Source organism: Vombatus ursinus, unplaced genomic scaffold, assembly GCF_900497805.2.
Source record: "Vombatus ursinus unplaced genomic scaffold, bare-nosed wombat genome assembly UNPS02000749.1, whole genome shotgun sequence".
Taxonomy (NCBI): Eukaryota; Metazoa; Chordata; class Mammalia; order Diprotodontia; family Vombatidae; genus Vombatus; species Vombatus ursinus.
In genome coordinates this window covers 20,410,287-20,431,073 of record NW_020940527.1, presented here as the reverse complement: position 1 = coordinate 20,431,073, position 20,787 = coordinate 20,410,287, and the positions used below count along the sequence as shown (strand labels likewise).

The following is a 20,787-nucleotide window of genomic DNA, read 5'->3' as shown; positions in this document are numbered from 1 at the left end:
GTTTCATTTTCCAGGAGGGAGAATAATCTCCTTGAATAATATCAGTTTGGAGGGTGTCACATTTAATATGGCTTCTAAAATAATTCAGAATTCTCCTGATGAGGTGGACCTGATTGTTTCTCAACCCAAAGGTAAGAGGTAGGATGAGTTTGGAGAGATTATTTAATTTTTTAGGAGTGGAGAGCTCAAGAGATTAGTGCAGAACACTGGCCCTTTAAATCTCTTTAGGCCTTTTAAAATTGCTTTTCCCCATCAGTGCCCACACAATGCAGTTGCATAAATCAATAGACACAGGAAATTTGAGGGGAGCCGACCAAATCTTTAAGTTCCCAACTGAAGGGGAAAATCCTTTCAGTAGTAGCTAGACATAGTTATTGATCTATTGTGTGCTCCTGACAACTGGTACACTCCTGGCACGGCCAGTTAGCTTGTAAATACAAATACAGATGATTAGGTAGAGGCATACTGGGGATGGGCAATGTAGGCTGCAACCTACCTAAAGGAGCATAACAAGGGACACTTTTGAGTTTATTGGCTGTGTCTCTCTAGACAAGTCACTGCAAATGTCTGAGCCTCTGTCTCCTCATCTGAAAAAAGACTAATAATAATACTATCCACCTTAAGATCAAATGAGATAATATATGTACAATGTTTTGCACAACCTAAGCTAGTACACGAATATCAGTTATTATTATTACTTTTCATCAATGCTTCTATCTCAAATGCCAGGTTTTTCTGTTCTCTGTAGCATACCAATGTTTATTTATTTTGTGATTAAGTTGTAAGTTGTTATGGCTTGAGATGCACTTCGGGGGCTCCCTTTCTAGGAGTAGGGGATTGAGCTCAGTTGAAAATACTTAGCTCAAGGCCATGTTAACGGGTGTACTTCATCATTGCTTAGATCTACTCTTTGAAAAGCAGAGTCCAACAGTGGACCCTCAGAAAACACCCAACAGGAAACAGGCACATCAATGCACCTAGATGCTTCTCTAAGAGGCAATCAAGGCTCCATGAAATAAACTCAGACTGGAGAGGGTTACCTTCTACCTCTCAAGGCAGCCCATTCCACTTATGGACAGATCTAACTATTTCAAAGTTTTAAAGTTAACCATTTAATAGATAGGAAAACTGAGGGTTGGAGAGGTTAAGTGATTTGCCCCTAGTCACACTGCTAATAAGTGTTAGAGAATGGATTTGAACCTAGATCTTCCTGATGCCAAGTCAGGCAGGCACTTTTAATCAACCAGGTCTCCAGATTTCTGGTCCCACATGCTATTGACTATATCACACTGGCTTCTCAGCTAATCTGGGCTGAGTTATGACACATTTTTAGTTTCCTAACATAAATCCATAATTCCAATCCCTGTTTTCTAAATGTGACAGCCATATATCTGGATGGGTTGTTTGATTGCACCTCCCTCCTTCTCTCCAGTCTTCCTCACCAAGGAATTAAAAAATCAGTGAATGATTGTGTTGTTCAGGAACTATTGACACCAATAACTCCAAAGCAGCTAAAAGAGACACACCTCAGTGAAAGACAAAGATGTATACCTTGTACTACAGATGTACATATAGATTCTTGCTCGCTATCTAGGGGCTGGCAATGGATTGTTGGCTTGTTTTTGTAGATGTCTGTGAGGCAGTGCCCACGGAGGGAATGAACCGTCAGAGAAAACACAATCCTTCCGGGTCTGAGGTCTCTTCTGCAACCAGTGAGAGAAACAGCTTTTGGAGGAGCTGTTCCTCAAACAGCAAAGAGCAAACCATAAATATTGATGAACCAGAGGCGGCACTTTCTCGGAGCTTAGTGCCCAGCCTGGGCCAACCTCAGGTTCCAGCTCCATCAGCTGGCAGACTCTACTCAGAGGTAATTACCACCTGAGACTGGTGGCAAATGAAAAGCTATATATTGTAGAGTGTCAGCCTATGGAAACAAAGAAATATAGAGAAAGGGAGGCCATCGATCCTGAGAGACTTATTTTTAATATTTTATTTCCTTCAAGGAGGATTTGGAGAGGCAATGTGGCAGAGCAGATAGAGGTGGTGCAGTGGTTAAAGTACTGGGATTGGAATCAGGAAGACTTGAGTTCAAATCTGGCCTCAGACCCTTACTAGCTATGTGACCTTGGGCAAGTAATTTAAATCTGTCTGCTTCAGTTTCCTCATCTCTAAAATGGTGATAATAATAGAACCTACTAAAATGAGATGTTTGTAAAGCATAGAAATGTTAGCTATTGCTACAAGCATTTGTTGAGCTGTTTTTCAGTTGTGTCTGACTCTTTATGACCCTATATGGGGTTTTCTTGGCAAAGATACTGAAGTGGTTTGCTATTTCCTTCTCTAGCTCATTTTACAGATGAGGAAATTGAGGCAAACAGGGTTAAATGACTTGCCCAGGGTCACACAGCTAGTAAGTGTCTGAGGCCATATTTGAACTCAGGAAGATGAGTCTTCCTGACTGAAGGACCAGCACTCTATCCACTGCATCACCTAGCTGCCCTGTTATTATCGTTATTATCATAGACAAACAGGCAATCAGGAAGAACTCAGCTGAAGTCCCCTCCCTGAAGCACACTAGCTACTTGACCCTAGGCTAGTTATTTAATCTCTCAATGTTCTGGGCAAGACCCAGGTACTGATCTGTATTGGTAGAGGGAGGTCGTTCCTTGACCTTTCCTGATATAAATCATAGGTCTGGTCGGAAAAAAGGGAGGATTTCTGAGAAATACAGGACAAGAATTACACAGAATGAAATGTGGAAGGGCGGTGATCTTGCATCAGTTCAGGGATGAGCCCACACTGATGAAATCACACGTCACATTTGTTCTTTGCAGAGGTCTGTTGTCTTTTTTATTTGTGAGTCATCTATTTCAACTTCTGTAAGAGGAATATTTTCTACCACGGACATGTAAAAGACAGAAAGCTTGGGTGTATCTTCTATTCTAGAACTCTCATTGGTCCTCTGAGCCACACTGACTCTCTTGGCTGACTTTTATTCTTTCTGTTTCATTTCCTTGTCTAGGGTGATAGAGAATAGGTTTAGAAACATGCGATGCAGTGGAGGGCAGGATCACATCAGACTTTGACCCAAACAAGGCATTTAGACAGAGAAGGGACCCTTGCCTGGGTTAAGAGAAGAGCAGGATAGACTGGCTGAGAGCTTTCCTGACCCTGGAGATACCTGCCCCTCCAGCAGGGATCCTTGTGAGCTCTGCTACTACAAGGAGGCACTGGGGACCCTGAGGAGCCATGATACTGATGTCTACTAACTGAAGTACATAGTATAAACCCAGAAGAGCTCTTGTTCTATGTCAAGTTTTTCTTTGCAGAGGTCTATTGTCTTTTTTATTTGTGAGTCATCTATTTCAACTTTTGTAAGAGGAATATTTTCTACCACGGACATGTAAAAGACAGAAAGCTTGGGTGTATCTTCTATTCTAGAACTCTCATTGGTCCTCTGAGCCACACTGACTCTCTTGGCTGACTTTTATTCTTTCTGTTTCATTTCCTTATCTGGGGTGATAGAGAATAGAGAATTCTTTCCTTAGAGATTTTTATCTGACTAGAGTAAAAATAATAAGAAAGAAAGAAAGAAGGAAAGAAAAAGAAAAGAAAGAAAGAAAGAGAGAAAGAAAGAAAGAAAAGAAAAGAAAAGAAAATCAGAGATCCAGCCCCAAACACCGTAGCTGTGGACCAAGGAAGCAGCTTTGGGACATTCTTTAGCATCAAGAGGACTGCCCTAGGCAAGCAGCCAGATGAAAATGGAAAGCTTCACTCTGATAGCTGAGTAGTTTGTTGTAGTAATGAGAAAACACCCAGGTACTGGGAAATTGCTGCGTGTTTTCCAGCTTTTGTCTGAATGTTTGGCATCATCAGACACAGCTGTAGTCTCCTGTGGTAAGAGGGCAAAGGTGCACTACTCAACCAGCTGCATAAATGGAACCATTTACCATGATTGTTTCCTGTTCTTATTTGGTACAGGACGTTGACTCCGCCTACCCTTCACCACCTGCAAAATTCAATGCCCGAAAAACCTACTGGGTGGAATTGGTTAAGGAAAATGGGACCTTCGGAATCAGTGTGACTGTTAAGTATTTTGCTATGGATTTTATAAAATCAGCAGGTGAAGGGATGAAAAGCTTACCCCTTTGGCATGTTGAAGGGCAATTTAGTTGCAGAATCATAGGATTTAGAGCTGGAAGAGATGTTCAAAGCCATCTAGTTCAACACCCACTTTTTTCACATGAGGAAAAAGGTCCAACAAGATGAAATAGCTTGTTTAATGTCACGCAGCTTGTAATGAATAGACCCATGACTTGAACCCACGTCATCTGATTCCAAATTCAAGGCTCTTTTCATTAACTATAGTGAGTATAAAGATTAGGTGGAGAAAGTCAATTGAGTCATAGCTTCCAGAAGGGGTGAAGTGACTGTTCTGCTATTAGTTCAACAGCAATAGTTCCTAGTATTGGCAGTGCATAGAGACGCACTTTCCACACCTCCCCCCTCCTTCTTGCTTAACAAAATGCAGCTGGATTATAAGTCAGTTCTGACAATCCTGCTGGAAAAATGCCAAAGCATTGCTTATTATAGATCAATATTCATTGCTTCTAGTCTACACACACACACACACACACACACACACACACACACACACACACACAATCATAGTCAACAAGCATTTATTAAGAACTCATTATGTGCCAGGCACTGTGATAAGTGCCAGGAATTAAAAACAAAACAAAACAAAACAAACAAAGCACTGTCTTTACCTTTAGAGAGCTCACATCTTAATAGGGAAAGACAACATGTAATTAACTACATACATGTAAGATACATACAGAGTAGATAGAAAGTAATCTCAGAGGAATGATACTAGTAATATGATGGACTAAGAAAGCTTCCTGCAGATGGTGATATTTGAGTTGAGACTTGAAGGAAGCCAGGGAAGCTGAGAGGCAGAGGTAAGGAGGTAGAAACAACTTGGGGGTTCAATGAATGAAGAGCTAGATCTGGAGTCAGGAAGACCTGAGTTCAAATCCAACTTCAGACACTTAATAGCATGTGACCTTGAGCAAGACACTTAAACTCTGTCTGCCTTAGTTGCCTCATCAGTAAAATAGGGATAACAACGGCCCCCATGCCTCTGGCTGATATGAGTAAAAAATACTTGTAAAAAGCTTTGCAAACCCTAAAGCGTTATATAAATACTAGATATTAGAATATCCCAGGTTTGGGGAGGGTAAGAAGAGGCCAGGATGTGAAGGGCTTTAAATGCCAAACAGAGGTCTTTATATTTGACCCTAGAGATAATAGGGAGCCACTGAAATTTATCAAGTGTGTGTGGGGGTAACAGTCAGATCTGTGCCTAAGGAAAATCATTTTGTCAACTAGATGGATGATAGATTGGATTGAAAAGAAACATGAAGGATGGAAACCAATGAGAAGACTATTTCAGTAGGTTAGATGAGAGATGATGGGAGGTTTGTACCAGGGTAACTGCTATGTGAGTGGAGAGAGAAAGGGGATGAATAGGAATGAACACTGTGAAGGGAAGAACCACATATTGGATAGGTGGGGCGAGTTTGAATGAGAAGTTAACAATGCCACTGAGACTGGAAGCCTGGGTGATTAGGAAGATTGTGGTACTCTTACAGAAAGAGGAGAAGATATAGGAGGAAAGATGAATGCTTTTAGGGGCATATTGAGTCAGGGATGCCTGTGGCACATCTAGTTCAAGATATCCAAAAGGCAGTTGATAATGTGGGACCAGAGTTCAGGAGAGCCACAAGGGCTAAATCAACACATCTGGGAATCATCTGCATAGAGATAATAATTGAACCCAGGGGACCTGATGAGATCATCAAGCAATATAGTAAATGTAGACCTAGAAAGGGCCTTAGAGTCACAGACTGTGCATCATCTCACTGAACTGATCCACCCAATCATCAGGGTCTAGACAATTCAAGCATCTTGCCTCCTACCCTATTGATGTAAATATTTCCAAGTCTTGCTCAGAGAAGAATAATCAAATCGATGTTACCATTGCTATGGGAAAGGGCATGACAGTTTAGTACTCTGCGGTTACATTTATAATCCTTGAAACTATCTAGATAAATACTCTCTTACTTGGTTACCACTCACCAATACATGTTGTAATCCCCAGTAGAATGAAATTTCCTTGAGGCAGGGACAGTCTAATTTGTACATTTCTGTTTGCTAGCACATATTAAGTATAACAAATTCTTGGTTAATTGATGGATTATCTAGTCCAATCCCCTCATTTTACAGAGGAGGGAATATGAGGTGATTCTTAAAGTATCTCAGGTATAGTGATTTCCTTGGGCTTCAAAATAACTTTGATTTGTTTTGAGAAAATTGATTCATAAAATAGTTCCTGAAATGTCAGGTCTGACTTACACTGACTAAGAGTTATATCCACATTAGAATTGTTTTCTCCTTCAATGAATTTCCATGAAAGTTTTTATAAAATGCATTTGTGTTCCACAGAGTGCTGAATTTATTACCAACCTAGATATGAATGAAACTTTTTTGCTGAGACACACAGTGGCACATGTCTTGCTTTTGTGATGTTAGAGCTGACAAATGGTGTGTGTGTTTGTTTGTTTTTCAGGGTGGTATTAACACTAGTGTGCACTATGGAGGAATATATGTGAAATCCATTGTTCCTGGAGGACCAGCTGCTAAAGATGGGCAAATTGAGATTGGTAAAGTGTGAACTCATAGTTGAAATTTCTGAACTGAACGTTGAATTAAGAGTCCAAGAGATCACTTCCAGATTGGGGGGCAGGTGAGAGAGAAGTGATGGGGAGTGGATCAGGGAAGACATCATGGAAGATGTAGAGGTAACCAAGGAAAATATTTAGAGTTTCAGGGATCATAAATGGAGCCACAGGGTAGTAAACTGTCACGACCTTTCCCATAGCAATGGGAAATACTGATTTGATTATTTTTCCCTGAGCAAGAGTTGGAAAGTAGGTAGGTGAGTAATGCTTATATAAATAGGGTGAATGGCAAGATGCTTGAACTGTCCAGGGGTGGGGAACCTATGGCCTCGAGGCCACATGTGGCCTTCTAGGTCCTTGGGTGCAGCCTTTTGATTGAGTACAAATTTTATAGAACAAATCCTTTTATTAAGGGGATTTGTTCTGTGAAGTTTGGATTCAGTCAAAGGGCCTCACTTGAGGACCTAGAAGGCCACATGTGGCCTTGAAGCTGCAGGTTCCCTACCCCTGGTCTAGACCTTGGTGAATTGGTGGATAGTTCACAGTCTGTGGGGACTCTAAGTTCACAGTCGGTGGGGATTCACAGTCTGTGACTCTAAGGCCCTTTCTAGGTTTACAAACATTATCTTTCTTGGTGATCTAATTAGTTGTCCTGGGTTTCTTTTGAACATCTTGAACTAGATGTTACATAGGCATCTCCAACTGAACATACATCAATTGAGCCTTGAAGAAAGGGAAGAATTTCAACAAGTAGGGAGTGGGAGACATAGTGGGAGAAAAGCATGGAACAGATCGATTAGCATGTTGACAGCTAGATTAAGTTTGATAGATGATGGAAAACTCTAAGGTTTTTGAGTAGGGTGAGTATAGAGATCAGAGTGGTGCACAGTGGAACTTTTTATGAATCAATTTTCTCAAAACAAATCCAAGTTATTTTGAAGACCAAGGAAATCACTATACCTGAACCAATCACTTCATATTTCCTTCTCTGTAGAATGAGAGGGTTGGACTAGATATCCATCAATTAAACAAAAATTTGTTGTACCTAACATGTGCTAGATAAAACAGCAATGCTGACTGTCCTTGCCTCAAGGAAATTTCATTCTACTCGGGTTACAACTTGTATTGCTGAGGAGTAGCCAAGGAAGGGATTTTGCTGATGGTGTCAAAGTACATGTTGGAGCAGAGAGAGATTGCAGGTAATGAGTCCAGTTCCAGGTTGTTAAATGGAGATTAATTAATTGAGTCTCCTAATTAGAAGGGATGTCAGGAGTCTAGTACTCCAGCCCATATTGGAATAATACTCCACTCTATGACATACCTGAGAAGGGCTCATATAGCCTTTGTTTGCAGACCTCCAGGCACCTACAGGAAACCCATTACCTTTTTGGATTACTCTAATAGTTTAGAAGTTTTTCCCTACTTCTATTTAGTCACAATTTTCCTCTCTATACCTCTTACCTATTTCTCCTAGTTATGTCCCCAGGGCAACCTGAACACTTCTAATCCCTTTTTCTGATGACCATCTTTAAAATTCTTAGAGGCAACTCCAATGTCCCCTATAGGTCTTTTCTTTTCCAGATTAAACACCACCAATTTCTTAAATTAAATAAAATAGAGCCCTTTATAATCTTGATTTTTCTTTTCTAGATGCTCTCAAGCTTACAAAATTCTTCCTAAACTAGGATGCCTAGATCTGAATATTAATCTTCTTGAAGTGGTCTGCCTAGGGCAGAGTAAGGCAGGACCATGGCCTCCACAGTCCTGGACACTTGATCCTCAATGTAGCCCAACATCACATTTGCTTTCTTGGCTATTATTTCACACTACTGGTACTTTTTGAGGTTGTAGTTCATTAAGATCTTTTTTTTCCCCTTCAGACAAATGGTTATCTGGTTATGCCTACCCCCATCTTATACTTACTGTGAAGTTGCTTTTTTGAAGTTAGGCACAGAACTTTACATTTATCTCTATGTAATGCTGGGTTCAAACCTGGGGAATTTGCATAAGATTCCTCATTGGTGCAAAAAATAATGACTTGGTGCTTTGTGTCTGCATCATGTCTAGTTATCACTAGAGACTGGGAGATGACCTTCAAAAGATGATCTATGGTACTAGACCCTCTTTGAGGAGAAACATGGGAAGAATGGGAAAAGACAATGAGAAGTAGCACATACATAGAGGAGCCAATGCCTCAACACATGCCTTATTTCTAGGTTGCCCCCATAGAGACTTCAGGGAATTTCCCTTTGGGTGAGATTGGTGACTCTTTTGGTTGGACTGAGATATCCACTGCCAGTGGGAGAGCTACTCTGTCCTTCCTAGCTTCACCTTTATAAAGACTGATACTGGCTTTATTCCTAGAAGCTTTCTTGGACTGTTATTCATCCTCTTGGCACCTCCTTCTGGGCTACTAGGACTACTTTGACTGCCATGATTCTGACTTAATTAATTCTTGTGTACTTCTGGTACTGACCTGTGAATTACTATGAACTGTACCCATAAGGATAGAACCTTGAGGGGATGTTTGTGCTAGCAAATGGGAAGAAGAAGAGGTATCCATGAAGGGTGTAGGGATGGAGTTTTTAAATTAATTAATTAATATTTAGTTTTTTTATTTTTCCTCATTTACATGTAAAACAATTTTTAATGTTTGTTTTTAAAACTTTGAGTTCCAAATTTTCTCTCTCCCTCCCCCCATTGAGAAGTCAAGCAATTCAATATAGGTTATGCATATGTAGTCATGCAAAACATATCCATAATAGAGATGTTGTAAAAGAAAACATAGACAAAAAGAACTCTAGAAAAATAAATAAAGTTTAAAAAAAAGTGTGCTTCGATCTGTATTCAGACACCATCAGTTCTTTCTGTGGGAACGGATAGCATTTAGGGATGGAGTTTTCAAAGGGAGGCAAATGGTAGCTGTCTTCTTAGTATTTAAGGGTTATCTTAAGAAAAGGAGATAAAACTTCTTCTTGATCCCAAAGGGCAGAGTTAGGAATAGTGGGTGGAAGTTGCAGAGAGGCTGATTTGAGCTCTTAGTAATTAGAGCTCACTTGTAGTGAAATAGACTATCTTGGGAGGTAGAGAATTCTTTCTAAGAAGCAGTCTTTAAACAAATGCTAGATGACCACTTGTCAGGGATGGTGTAGAGAGGAATCTTGATCAGATACAATTTAAACTAGATGACCTCTGAGGTCCCTTGCAACTATCAGATTCGTGTGATTCTGCACTTTTGTAAGAAGAACCATGAGAGTGCAATGGCATATAATCCAAAAGGAAAAATATATCAAGAAATACAGGAGGTCAACACTGTCAAGTGATGCTCAAGGAAGTTAAGGAGGACAAAGAAATCAATTAAACTCAATAAATACTTATGAAGCTCACTATATGCAGAGGAATTAGTTCTTCTGAAGTTGTTTATATTCTTCTAGGTAGAGATACAAAATATCCTCTCTCTCTCTGTCTCTCCCTTTGTCTGTCTCTGTTTTTCCCTGTGTCTGTCTTTCTCTTTCTCTGTCTCTCTGTCTGTCTGTCTGTCTCTCTCATATAGTGATCTCTTAATTGCCAAATCTAATGGTCTTTTCTAAATCTTCATCCTTTTGAACTTCTCTGCAGCTGTTGACACCATTGATTACCTTCCTATGGATACTTTCTTCTCTCTAGTATTCTGTGACGCTGCCCTCTCCTGGTTCTCTCTGATAGCTCCTTGTCAGTCTTTGCTGAATTTTCATCCAGGTCATACCAATTGACTGGGTATGCTCCAAGGCTCTGTCCTGGGTGCTCTTTTCTCCCTCTAGACTATTTTGCTTGATGAGCTCATCAAGTTCCATGAATTCAATTATCATCTCTATGCAGATGATTCTCAAATCTATTTATCCGGTCCTAATCTTGCTCTTGATCTCCAGACTCATATCTCTAATTCCTTATTAGACATCTAGAATTGGATAACTACAGATATTTTTAACTCAACATGTCAAAAAGTGAACTCATTATCTCTCCCCCCCCCAACTCCAAACCCTTCCTTATTCCAAATTTTCCTATTACTGTCAAGGGGCTCACTATCCTCCCAGTCACTCAGAATCATAACTGAGGTATCATCCTTGATTTCTCACTCTCTCCCCCTTCTCCTCCCATCCAACCAATTGCTGAGGCCTGTCAATTCTACCTTCACAACATTTCTTGTATATTCACTTCTATCCTCTGACACTGCCACCACATTGACATAGACTCTCATCACCTCATGCCTAGACTATTACAACACCCTTCTGCTTCTGATTGGTTTCCTTACCTAATCTTTCCCCACTCCAGTCCATCCTCCACTTAGCTGTCAAATTGGTTTTCCTGAAGAGCAGGTCTGACCTTGTCACCCTCCTCTCCCCCAGTAAATACCTCTGTTTGGTTTTTAAAGCACTTCATAACCTGGCCCCCTTCTACCTTTCTAGTATTCTCAGACCTCACTCCCCTTCATACATTCTGTTATCTGGTGATGTGGGTCTCTTTGTTGTCGCTCACACATGATATTTCATATTCTGACTTTGCATTTATGTTGGATGTCCCCACTGCCTGGAATTCTCTCTCCTTCTTCTTTATCTCCTGTCTTCCCTTGCCACCTTCAAGGCACAGTTAAGATCCTGCCTTCTATAAGAAGTCTTTTTAGATTCACCCTTAATGCCTTCCCTCTAAGTTTATGTTGAATTTATTCTGTATATAATTTTTTTAAACATAGTTATTTGCCTGTTGTCTCTCTCATTAGACTGTGAGCTCCTTGAAAAGTAGGGACTATTTTTGCCTTTATTTGTTATGTCCCATGTTTAGCACAATGCTTGTCATATAGTAAGTGCTTAATAAATTTTACTTTTTCAATTCAATCCTTTCAGTTGTGTCCTATTCTTCATAATCCCATTTGGGGTTTTCCTTGGTGAAGGTATTGGAGTGGTTTGCCACTTTCTTCTCCCGATTGTTTTACAGATAACAAACTAAGGCAAACAGGATTAAGTGACTTGTTCAGGGTCACACAGTTAATAAGTGTCTGAGGCCAGATTTGAACTCAGGAAGATGAGTCTTCCTGAATTTAGGCCCAGCACTCCATCCACTGAGCCACCTAACATGTTGACTTGACTATGAGGTAATTTAAGGAATGAAACAGGGCCATTAAATTGGCATAAAAAGGAAAGAACAATTTCAGTAGTATGATGGGGACAATTTAGGGAAAGTTGTATACATATTAAAAAAAGTGGTATTAATAAAAAAGCTGTGTCTCTTTCTTTGAAATCTTTTAGTCTAATTATTACCACCTTACTCTAATTAGTCACTTACTTAAAGGATGACACTAAGAATTAAGAGATCCCTCCCTATACACAGGGGTCTTGCCAGGTTATTCTGGGACTTGAGTACCTTCAGATACATGTATCTATTGCAGGTTGTATGCATTTTGATGTTTAAAAAAAGATAAACCATATCTACTTCAGTTTACATTTTATTTTGTTGTTTTATTGATTTTTTTTATGTCATGGCTGTTTCCTAATACCAGCACTCTTGCCATAAATCTCTTCTTTGTAACAAAGATTAACAATTAAACAAAACAAACTACTACAGTGACCATGGACAGTGACCAATGGGCAGCTAGTGCAGTGGATAGAGTGTTGGGTTTTGAGTCAGGAAGACCTATGTTCAAATCTGGCCTCAAACACTTATTAGTTGTGTGACCCTGGGCAAGTCACTTAACCCTGTTTGCCTCAGTTTCTCATCTGTAAAACTATCTGGAAAAGGAAATTGGAAACTACTCCAGGATCTTTGCCAAGAAAATCCTAAATGGGGACACAAAGAGTCATATACGACTGAAATGACTGAACACCAACAATAATGACCACTTCTATTAGTGTATGCAACAGTTGAAGTCTTCTGCCTCTGTACTGAGGAGAAAGAAGTGTGTATGGATCCCCATTGATCCTTTAGAGTTGTGGTATCAAACTGAAATGGAAACGAGGGCCGTTAAAACTAAGTAAGGATCCCTCCTTCTGCCCCCCAGCATATTGACCTAGAAAACCACATACCTGTGGTTCTATTACCTGTGACATTACCTGTGTTCTATTATATTTTTATTTATTTAAAAATATTTCTCAATTACATTTTGATCTGGTTCAGCTGCACTAGAGAAGAGTGTTGCTGGATTGTGGTAACTTTATAGTTTGTCTTCATTTGTATTATTGTGGTCACTAGATAGCAGAACTCTTGGTTCAGCTTTCTTCACTCTTTAGTCAGATCATACAAGTTTCCACATGTTTTTCTGAATTCTTTATATCCATTATTTCTTATGACACAATAATATTTATATATTAATAAATAAATCATAATAAAGAAATAAATTCACATACCACAATTTGTTTAGTCATTCCCCAGTCAATGGGCATCCATTTTGTTTTCAGCATTTTGCTTCCACAAAAAAGTTTAAGCTTCCCTTTAAAATGATATATTTTGAGAAATAGACACATTTACCATTCTCAACCTCATTGCATTAACATACAATGGATGCTTGCTCCTGTTCATTCAGAACTGTACTATGGGTGTTGTATTTCCTTTGTCCTCTTCCAGTATATTAAGGCTTTGCTGAGAAAAAGGAAGAAAGGACAGTACTTCTCGTAGCCATGGAAATGTTGGGGAATATGTTTGTTTTGGGAGCTGATCACAGACATCTCTGGAAGAAAGGACTGGAAATACTGACATCAGCTTTCTTTCCTCTTTCCCAGGTGACTGCCTGCTGGAGGTGGATGGAGTTAATCTGTGCGGTATCACCCACAGGCAGGCTGTTGAATGCCTCAAGAACTCCCAGCAGGTCTGTGAAGTAATTACATCCAGTTTATCGTTTTGAGGTCTTCCATTTCAGACATCTTCACAGAAAGATATAAACTGTAGCCAATTTCGGTTAGACAGGATTTTGCAGGAAACAAAACCAAGATTTCTTCTCTCTTTAGTCATTTCACTTTTTCAGCAGCATGAAATCCAGGTGAAGCCAGATGTTTCCCAGCTGAAAATCTTGTCCCCTGCGTATTGGCTTGAAGACTGTTGAATTTTGGCCTAATGGATTGGGCTGCCTGGATTCTAGAGGCAGAGTGCTTCACGGGCCCTGCTCTGTTATTCAGATTATCACACAGGCTGTTGTTGCAGATGCCCATTTGCCCCCTGGGCACTCTATTTCTGCTACATAATCAGGGAAGATTTTAGGGAGATTTTGGACACCATCGACTGTTAGCTGCCAACCAAACAGATGGCATGCCAGCAGTGAATGTGTCTATGTGTGTGTGACTTGAGGGAGATACTTCCTTATGTCACAGTGGGTGTAACTATCAAGAACTCACTGTCCTTCTCGATTGAAGAAATAACAGTATCAGATACAGGAAAGAAATTGGATAAAGGTCAAGGAACTAGTGAAAATGGAAACTTTCCTCAAGTCCTTTGAGCTTGAGCCTGGGATGAGCTTACACGTGGTGCTCCATATCTCATCTCTGTACCTTTGTCCTCCAGGCCTGAAATGCACTGCCTCCTTACCTCTACATTATTGTCTCTCACTTCCTTCAAGATGAATCTCAAGCACCTTTAACATGAAGTCTTTTTGCATCCCCCCCCAAACTGCTAGCGACCTCCTTCTCTACCTACTTGTAGTTGGTGTTTATTCTCTCTGTCTCTGTATATATGTATAAATATGTATACGCACATGTGTGCAGTGTACATTTAAGTGCACACAGTGCATGCACATGCTTAACATAACACACACACACCTGTAACATACATGCACACAGATGCACATGCATGTATGCATATGGGTTCATGTACCTGCACATGTATGCACGCATGTATATGCGTATATGATACTGGGCAAGCCACTTAACTCTATTTACCTCAGTTTCCTCATCTGTAAAATGATCTGGAGAAGTAAATGGTGAGCCACTCCAGTATCTTTCTAAGAAAACCCAAAATGGGGTCACAAAGAGTTGGACATGACTGAAATGACTCAACAACATGGATGCACACGTGAGCATACATATAGGCACACATGTAAATGCACATGCAATACAATATGTGCATCTGTCTTGTGTGGTGTCTACATATGTGTATATATATGTTTATGTGCATGAAGTGTATGTGTCTATGAGTATGTCTTTGTTTATGTATGGAAATGTTATCTTACTTAAAAGAATGTAAGCTCATTGGGAACAAGGTTGTTTATTTTTTTTTTTGTCTTTATATCCCTAGTATGTAACTCAGTAGGATGCTTAATAAATGCTCATTAATTGATTGATTGATTATGTACAGCCAACATAGACCCGCAATAACCTGTGTAGAGCAAATAAGGACACGGTCATCTTAATGTAGGAGGTACCTTGTATGTACAAAGAGCCATTCTAGCAATGGAGAGAGGGTACAAGGATAGTAATGATAGCTAACATTTATGTAATACTTTACAAAGAACTTTCCTCAAAGAGCTTTATGAAGTTAGTAGGACAAGTATCATTATTCCTATTTTACAGATGGAGAGATAGGAGGACCAGAAAGCTTAAGTGATTCTTTGAGTCTGCTATAAGAATTGAGAATCAATCAGTCCTTCAACCAGCATTTATGAAGCACCTACTATGCGCCAGGCACTATGTTAAGCATTGGAGATATATGGACAAAAATGAAACAGCTGCTGTCCTCAAGGAGCTTCCATTCTAACAAGTGAGACAACCGTGACTGCTAGATAAGTATATCCAGAATAAGTATATCCAGAATATATACAAAGACAGTACAAGGCAGTTTTGAAAGGTAGAACACTAGCCCCTGGGGGAATCAGGAAGACTGGATGTAGAAGATGACACCTGCAGTTCTAAGCAAAGAGGAGGTTTCAAGGGTCAGAGTTTAGGATAGTGAGCATTCCAGGCATGGAAGACAGCGAATACAAAGACACAGAAACTGGAGCTAGAGGGTTGTGTTGGAGGAACAGCAAGGAAGCCAGTAATGCTGCTCTGTAGAGGCCATGGATGAGATGGATGTGGAAGAAGACTGGGAAGGTAGGGAAGAGCCAGGTGTGAAGAGCTTTGAATGTCAAACAGAAGAGCTTACCTTTGATCCTAGAGGTAATAAGGCAGTACTAGAGTCTATTGGATGGGGAGAGCAGGGGGAAATACTCACACTGATGTCTAGGGAAATCATTTTGGTGCCTATGTGGAGGAGGAATTGGAGTGGGAAAAGATTTGAAACAGGGTGACCAAAGTAGAGGTTATTGCAATAGTCCATGTGAAAGGCCATGTGGGCCTGAGCAAGGGTAGCAGCTGTGAGAGTGGAGAGAAGGAAATATAAATGAAAGGTTTTGTGAAAGTAGAAACTCTAAGATTTTGCAACCGATTTAATATGTAAAAGGTGTGTGTGTGTGTGTGTGTGTGTGTGTGTATGTGAGAGTGTGTGTAGGTAGAATAAGGTGATACTGAGGTTACTGGAAGACAACCTGGATTAACAGAACAATGCTGTTGCTCTTGACAGTAACTAGGGTATTGGGAAGAAGAACAGTTTTAGAGAAGAAAGAGAATGTCTTATTCTTTGAACATGTTGAGTTTGATAGGCCATCTAGTTTAAAATATCCAGGCAGTTGTTTCAGCTCAGTGCTAGGACTAAGGCTCAGAAGGGATATATAGTTCTGGGAGTCATTTGCATAGTCAGTCAATCAATAGATATTCATTAAGTGCTTATGAGAGGTAATAGTTGAATCTGTGGGAGCTGATGAAATCACCAAGTGAGGAAAGGTAGACACCAAAAAGAAGAGGCCTCAGAACAGAGCCTCGGGGCACACCAACAGTTAGTGGATGTGATGTGGGTGAACAATTAGCAAAGGAGACTGGGAAGTGGTCAGAGGTAGGAGAAGAACCAGCACAGAGCAGTGTTATGAAAACCCAAGGAGGGTTGAGTAAGGGAGGAGTAATCAGCAGTGTCAAATGCTGTAGAGAATTTAAGAAGCATGAGGACTAAGGAAATGCCACCAGATTCAGCAATTAATAGATCATTAAAAACTTTGGAGACAGTAGATTCTGTTTCATCATGAGGTTGGAAGCCAGATGGCACAGGATTTAGAAGAGAAAGAGAGAAGAGGAACTGGATTCTCCAAGTGTAATTGGCTTTTTCAGGAAGTGAAAAACTGAGAAAGGGAAGAGAAAGATAGGATGATATCTATCAAGGATAGCAGGGTACAAGGAGGGAGAAGAGAGAGATGACCTACAGCTTGGGGTGTAAAGGAGTGCTTTGTGGAAGAGGTCTCTTCTACTGTTCTCTGAACTTAAGGTTGACAACTGAATAAAGAAGGAAGGAAACAAAGGTGTATTAAACAACTACTATGTGCCAAGAGCTTTACAACTATTATTTAATTGGATCTTCACAACAATCCTGGGATGTAGGTGCTATTAAAATGCCCATTTTACAATTGAGTAAACTGAGGCAAATAGAGGCTAAATCACTTGTCCAGAGTCACATAGCAAATAATGTCTGAGGCTGGATTTGAGCTCAAGTCTTCCTGACTCCAGATCCAGAACTCTATATCCAGTACCACCTGGAAACCAATAGCTTAGTGGAAAGAGCAATGTATTCACAAGTCATCACATCTGGGTTTAAGTTCTAGCTCTGCTCTTTTACTTTGGACAAGTTGTTTGTGCAAAAGTCTTCAGTTTCTTCATCTATAAAACAAGAAGTTTGGATGAGATGGTCCAAGGTCCTTTCATGTTCTAGAAAAGAATTAAAATCATAGAATGTTAAATTTAATGATATTAACAAAAACAAACAAAATAACAAAAGCATAAAAAATACGACCAATTTCAAACTATTTACAATTGGGTAAAAAAGGAAAAGAAAAAGAAAAAGTATATTAGTTTAACAATATAATAACTCCCAGGCTTTTTTGCAGCTATGTACTTCTTAGATGTTGTGACTGTTATTTTTCTATAGCCAAAATAGGTGTTACTGTTTTGATTTTGCTCTTTTCTTTGCATCACTTCCATTAAGTCTTTCTCTATTTCTTTGTCATTTTTGTAGTTACATTGATATGCTGCAACTTACTCAGTTTTTAATTGCTAGACATGCAGGCTAGACATATGTCTGTTACATATAAAATTGCTGTTAATATTTTTGTATGGAGTGGTTTTTCTTTCTCTGTCCCCTCCCTCTCCTTCTTTCTTTTTGGTTATATCCTTAGGGTCCAATTATGTTAGTAAAATAACTAAGTGAAAGGGAATGAACAGTTTTGTAACTCCTATAGTAACTTGTCCTACTGCTTTCGATAAAGATTGTCCTCAATCAGTTCTCCATCAGCAATATAACAGTGTGCCTGTTTCCCAACAGACCTGCCAACATGGGATTTCAATAATTTTAAATAATATTTTCCAATGTAATGGATATAACATGATATCCCAAAGATGTTTTATTTGCAATTATTTGATCATTAAAGAGTCCAAACAGTTTTTCCAAGTGATTATTTATCACTTGTATTTTCTCTTTTAAGAACTGTTATAGCCTTTTCCCTTTATTCACTAAGGTTTGGATGATAGCCTTATGAATCTGTTTTAGTATCTGATAGATTCTAGATGTCAGATTTACATCAACTGTATTTCAAAAGGCAACATGGCACAGTAGATAGAAAGCTGGACTCAGAGCCAAGAAAACCTGAGTTCAAATCCTGTTTGCTGGTTCTGAGACTCTTGACAAGTCAGTGTTTTAAGAAATTCTTTTAGACTATGAGTTACAGAGAAGGTGCTGGAGCTGCATTGGAAGAGGGAGTTCTTCATATCTGTGAAATCACAAGTCTGATTTCTATCCCCATCCTTATATTTGCTGAATGTATTTGTCCCAAATCTATCTCTTCAATTTCTTTTGGGTTTATTGCTTTTTGTTGTAAGGGATCCTTTGGTATAGTGGAAAAAATCAGATAAACAGTATTTCAATCCTGGCTCTTCAATTTACTACCTGTAGTGCCATTTTAAAGCTCAATTCTTCAGTTTCCTTATCAATAAAATGGTGATCATATTCTATGTCCTACTCCTCTTCCCATGTTATTACCTGGAACAAATTTCTGGCTGCCCCACCCTAGTTATGAGTCTAGTCTCACCATAAACATAATCTACAAATTTGCTCTTTCATCCAATTCAGGTAGTATTAAGTGCCTCTCATATACAGAGGACTGTGCTGAGCACTGGAGAAATACAAAGTTTAGATGAGACAGGGTTTCTATTCTCAAGAATTCATAGTCTAATAAGGGATAAGTCATGCAGATAACCATAATATATAGTAAAAATATTTGACATGATCTATGCGTCAAAGAGTCATGGACCAAGATAAAAATATGGTTGATTGACAGTTATTTATTCCATTAAGAATTCATATAGTTATTCTTGGTCTCAGTCCCTTGTTTTGAGACTTGTTGCAGCTTCCTAATTAATTGGACCTGGCCAAAGATCTTCCTAAGTGTAATTTCCAGTCAGACACCTTTAGCGCTGAGTCAGAAAAAGCAAGCAGGGAAGATTAATTTGGAACCTAAGCAGTTTCTTATCCAGGAGATTGCAAGAGAGAGACGCAGAATTTCTTACGGATGTGAAAAATCAATGCTCTCTGTAGGATATATGAATTGCATTTATTCCTCCATCGTTGCAGGTTGCAAGGCTGGTTTTAGAAAAGAGAGACCAGAGACCGGCAGAGCAGTGTCCATCTGCTGATGACAAAAAGAAAGATGAATGTGTTGCTGTTTCCTTAGCAACAACCTTGCCTGACAACCCCGAGAGCTGCGCCTTGGTGACAGATGGTGAGAGGAGAGGGAATCGAGTGTTACTATTGTCATATTGTCCTCATGTGATGTTGAAATAGTGAACTAAAAAAAGGCCATGAAAAAAATGATTTCTTTAGGTGTTAAAGAGAAAACAGAATGATGCTGATAAGGAATTGGGTATCTTCCCTGATGGGATAGAAGGTACACTAATTAAGCATATTTCTGAAAAGGGTAAGATGCCAAAAATGCTCACAAGGCAGGATTTTGCTTTTCAGCTTGTTCCAGAAATTGTGGTTTGACTTTGATTAGATTTGTATGAAAGTGTTGGAGATTTAAGATTGGATTTGGAGACCAGGGCCATTCTTCCATCTTCAAGTACTACATTGGTCAAACCTTTCCTCTCTAGGGTGTGAACATGATGCTGCAGTTTGGGTGAACGTGGTACTTAAAGAGATTTACTCCATCTAAAAATAAGAACAATACCCCCTCCCATCAATTTGCTTAGGAGTAACAGACATATCTCCTCACTCCAAGTCTCAATGCCCTTTGCTGATGAATTAATTTGCTTTGCCCTAAGGGAAATGCTAAATTCCATGGCCAACCATGATTTGATGCTAAGCTATTTTAAACCTTATTATAGTAGGTTGTTTTTTTTCAGTCCCAAGGCAGATTCTGCTGTAAATAACAGGTTTCAGAGTTGGAATAGAGCTGGTCTGACCCCTTCCAGAGTAGAAATATTCTTTACAACATTCCTAGGAAGTAATCACTCAATCTTTGCTGGGAAGACCCTCAGTGATGGGAAATACTACTAATTGAAGCAGCCCATTCTAATCCTATGCCTTAAGAGGTGGTTTTGATGAGTAGTAGAAACAGTTTAGCATCTGGTGACTCATATTCTAGTGATGAGAATCTTACTTTAGCTAGACCAATCCACTGATAGCAATATGCAGTTTTTTTTGGTAACATCTCTTAAATACTCCCCCAACTCTCCTTTGATACTGCCACCATTGTGGTGGAGGTCCTCATCACCTTATGCCTGTACTATTGCAATAGCCTGTTGGTTGGTCTCTGTGCCTCAATTCTCTCCTCAATCCGGTCCATTCTCTACTCAGCTGTCAAATTGATCTTCCTTAAGCATAGGATTGACCAGGTCATGAGCCACTATTCCATAAACTCAAGAGGCTCCCTATTAACTATAGGATCAAATATAAAATCCGCTGTTTGACTTTTAAAGCCCTTCATAATCTGAGCCCTTCTTCCTTCCTA

General features: G+C 39.5%; 1 protein-coding gene across 1 annotated transcript in view; it reads left to right on the top strand.

Moving 5' to 3' along the window:
* FRMPD2 (FERM and PDZ domain containing 2) overlaps positions 1-20,787 on the top strand; it is a 289,815-nt gene that overhangs the window by 89,288 nt on the left and 179,740 nt on the right. Inside the window, exons 20-25 of the mRNA XM_027857815.1 lie at positions 15-131; positions 1,629-1,867; positions 3,982-4,086; positions 6,635-6,728; positions 13,496-13,581; positions 19,410-19,557. Coding sequence (XP_027713616.1) covers positions 15-131; positions 1,629-1,867; positions 3,982-4,086; positions 6,635-6,728; positions 13,496-13,581; positions 19,410-19,557 — 789 coding nt within the window. The remainder of the gene's footprint in view (positions 1-14; positions 132-1,628; positions 1,868-3,981; positions 4,087-6,634; positions 6,729-13,495; positions 13,582-19,409; positions 19,558-20,787) is intronic.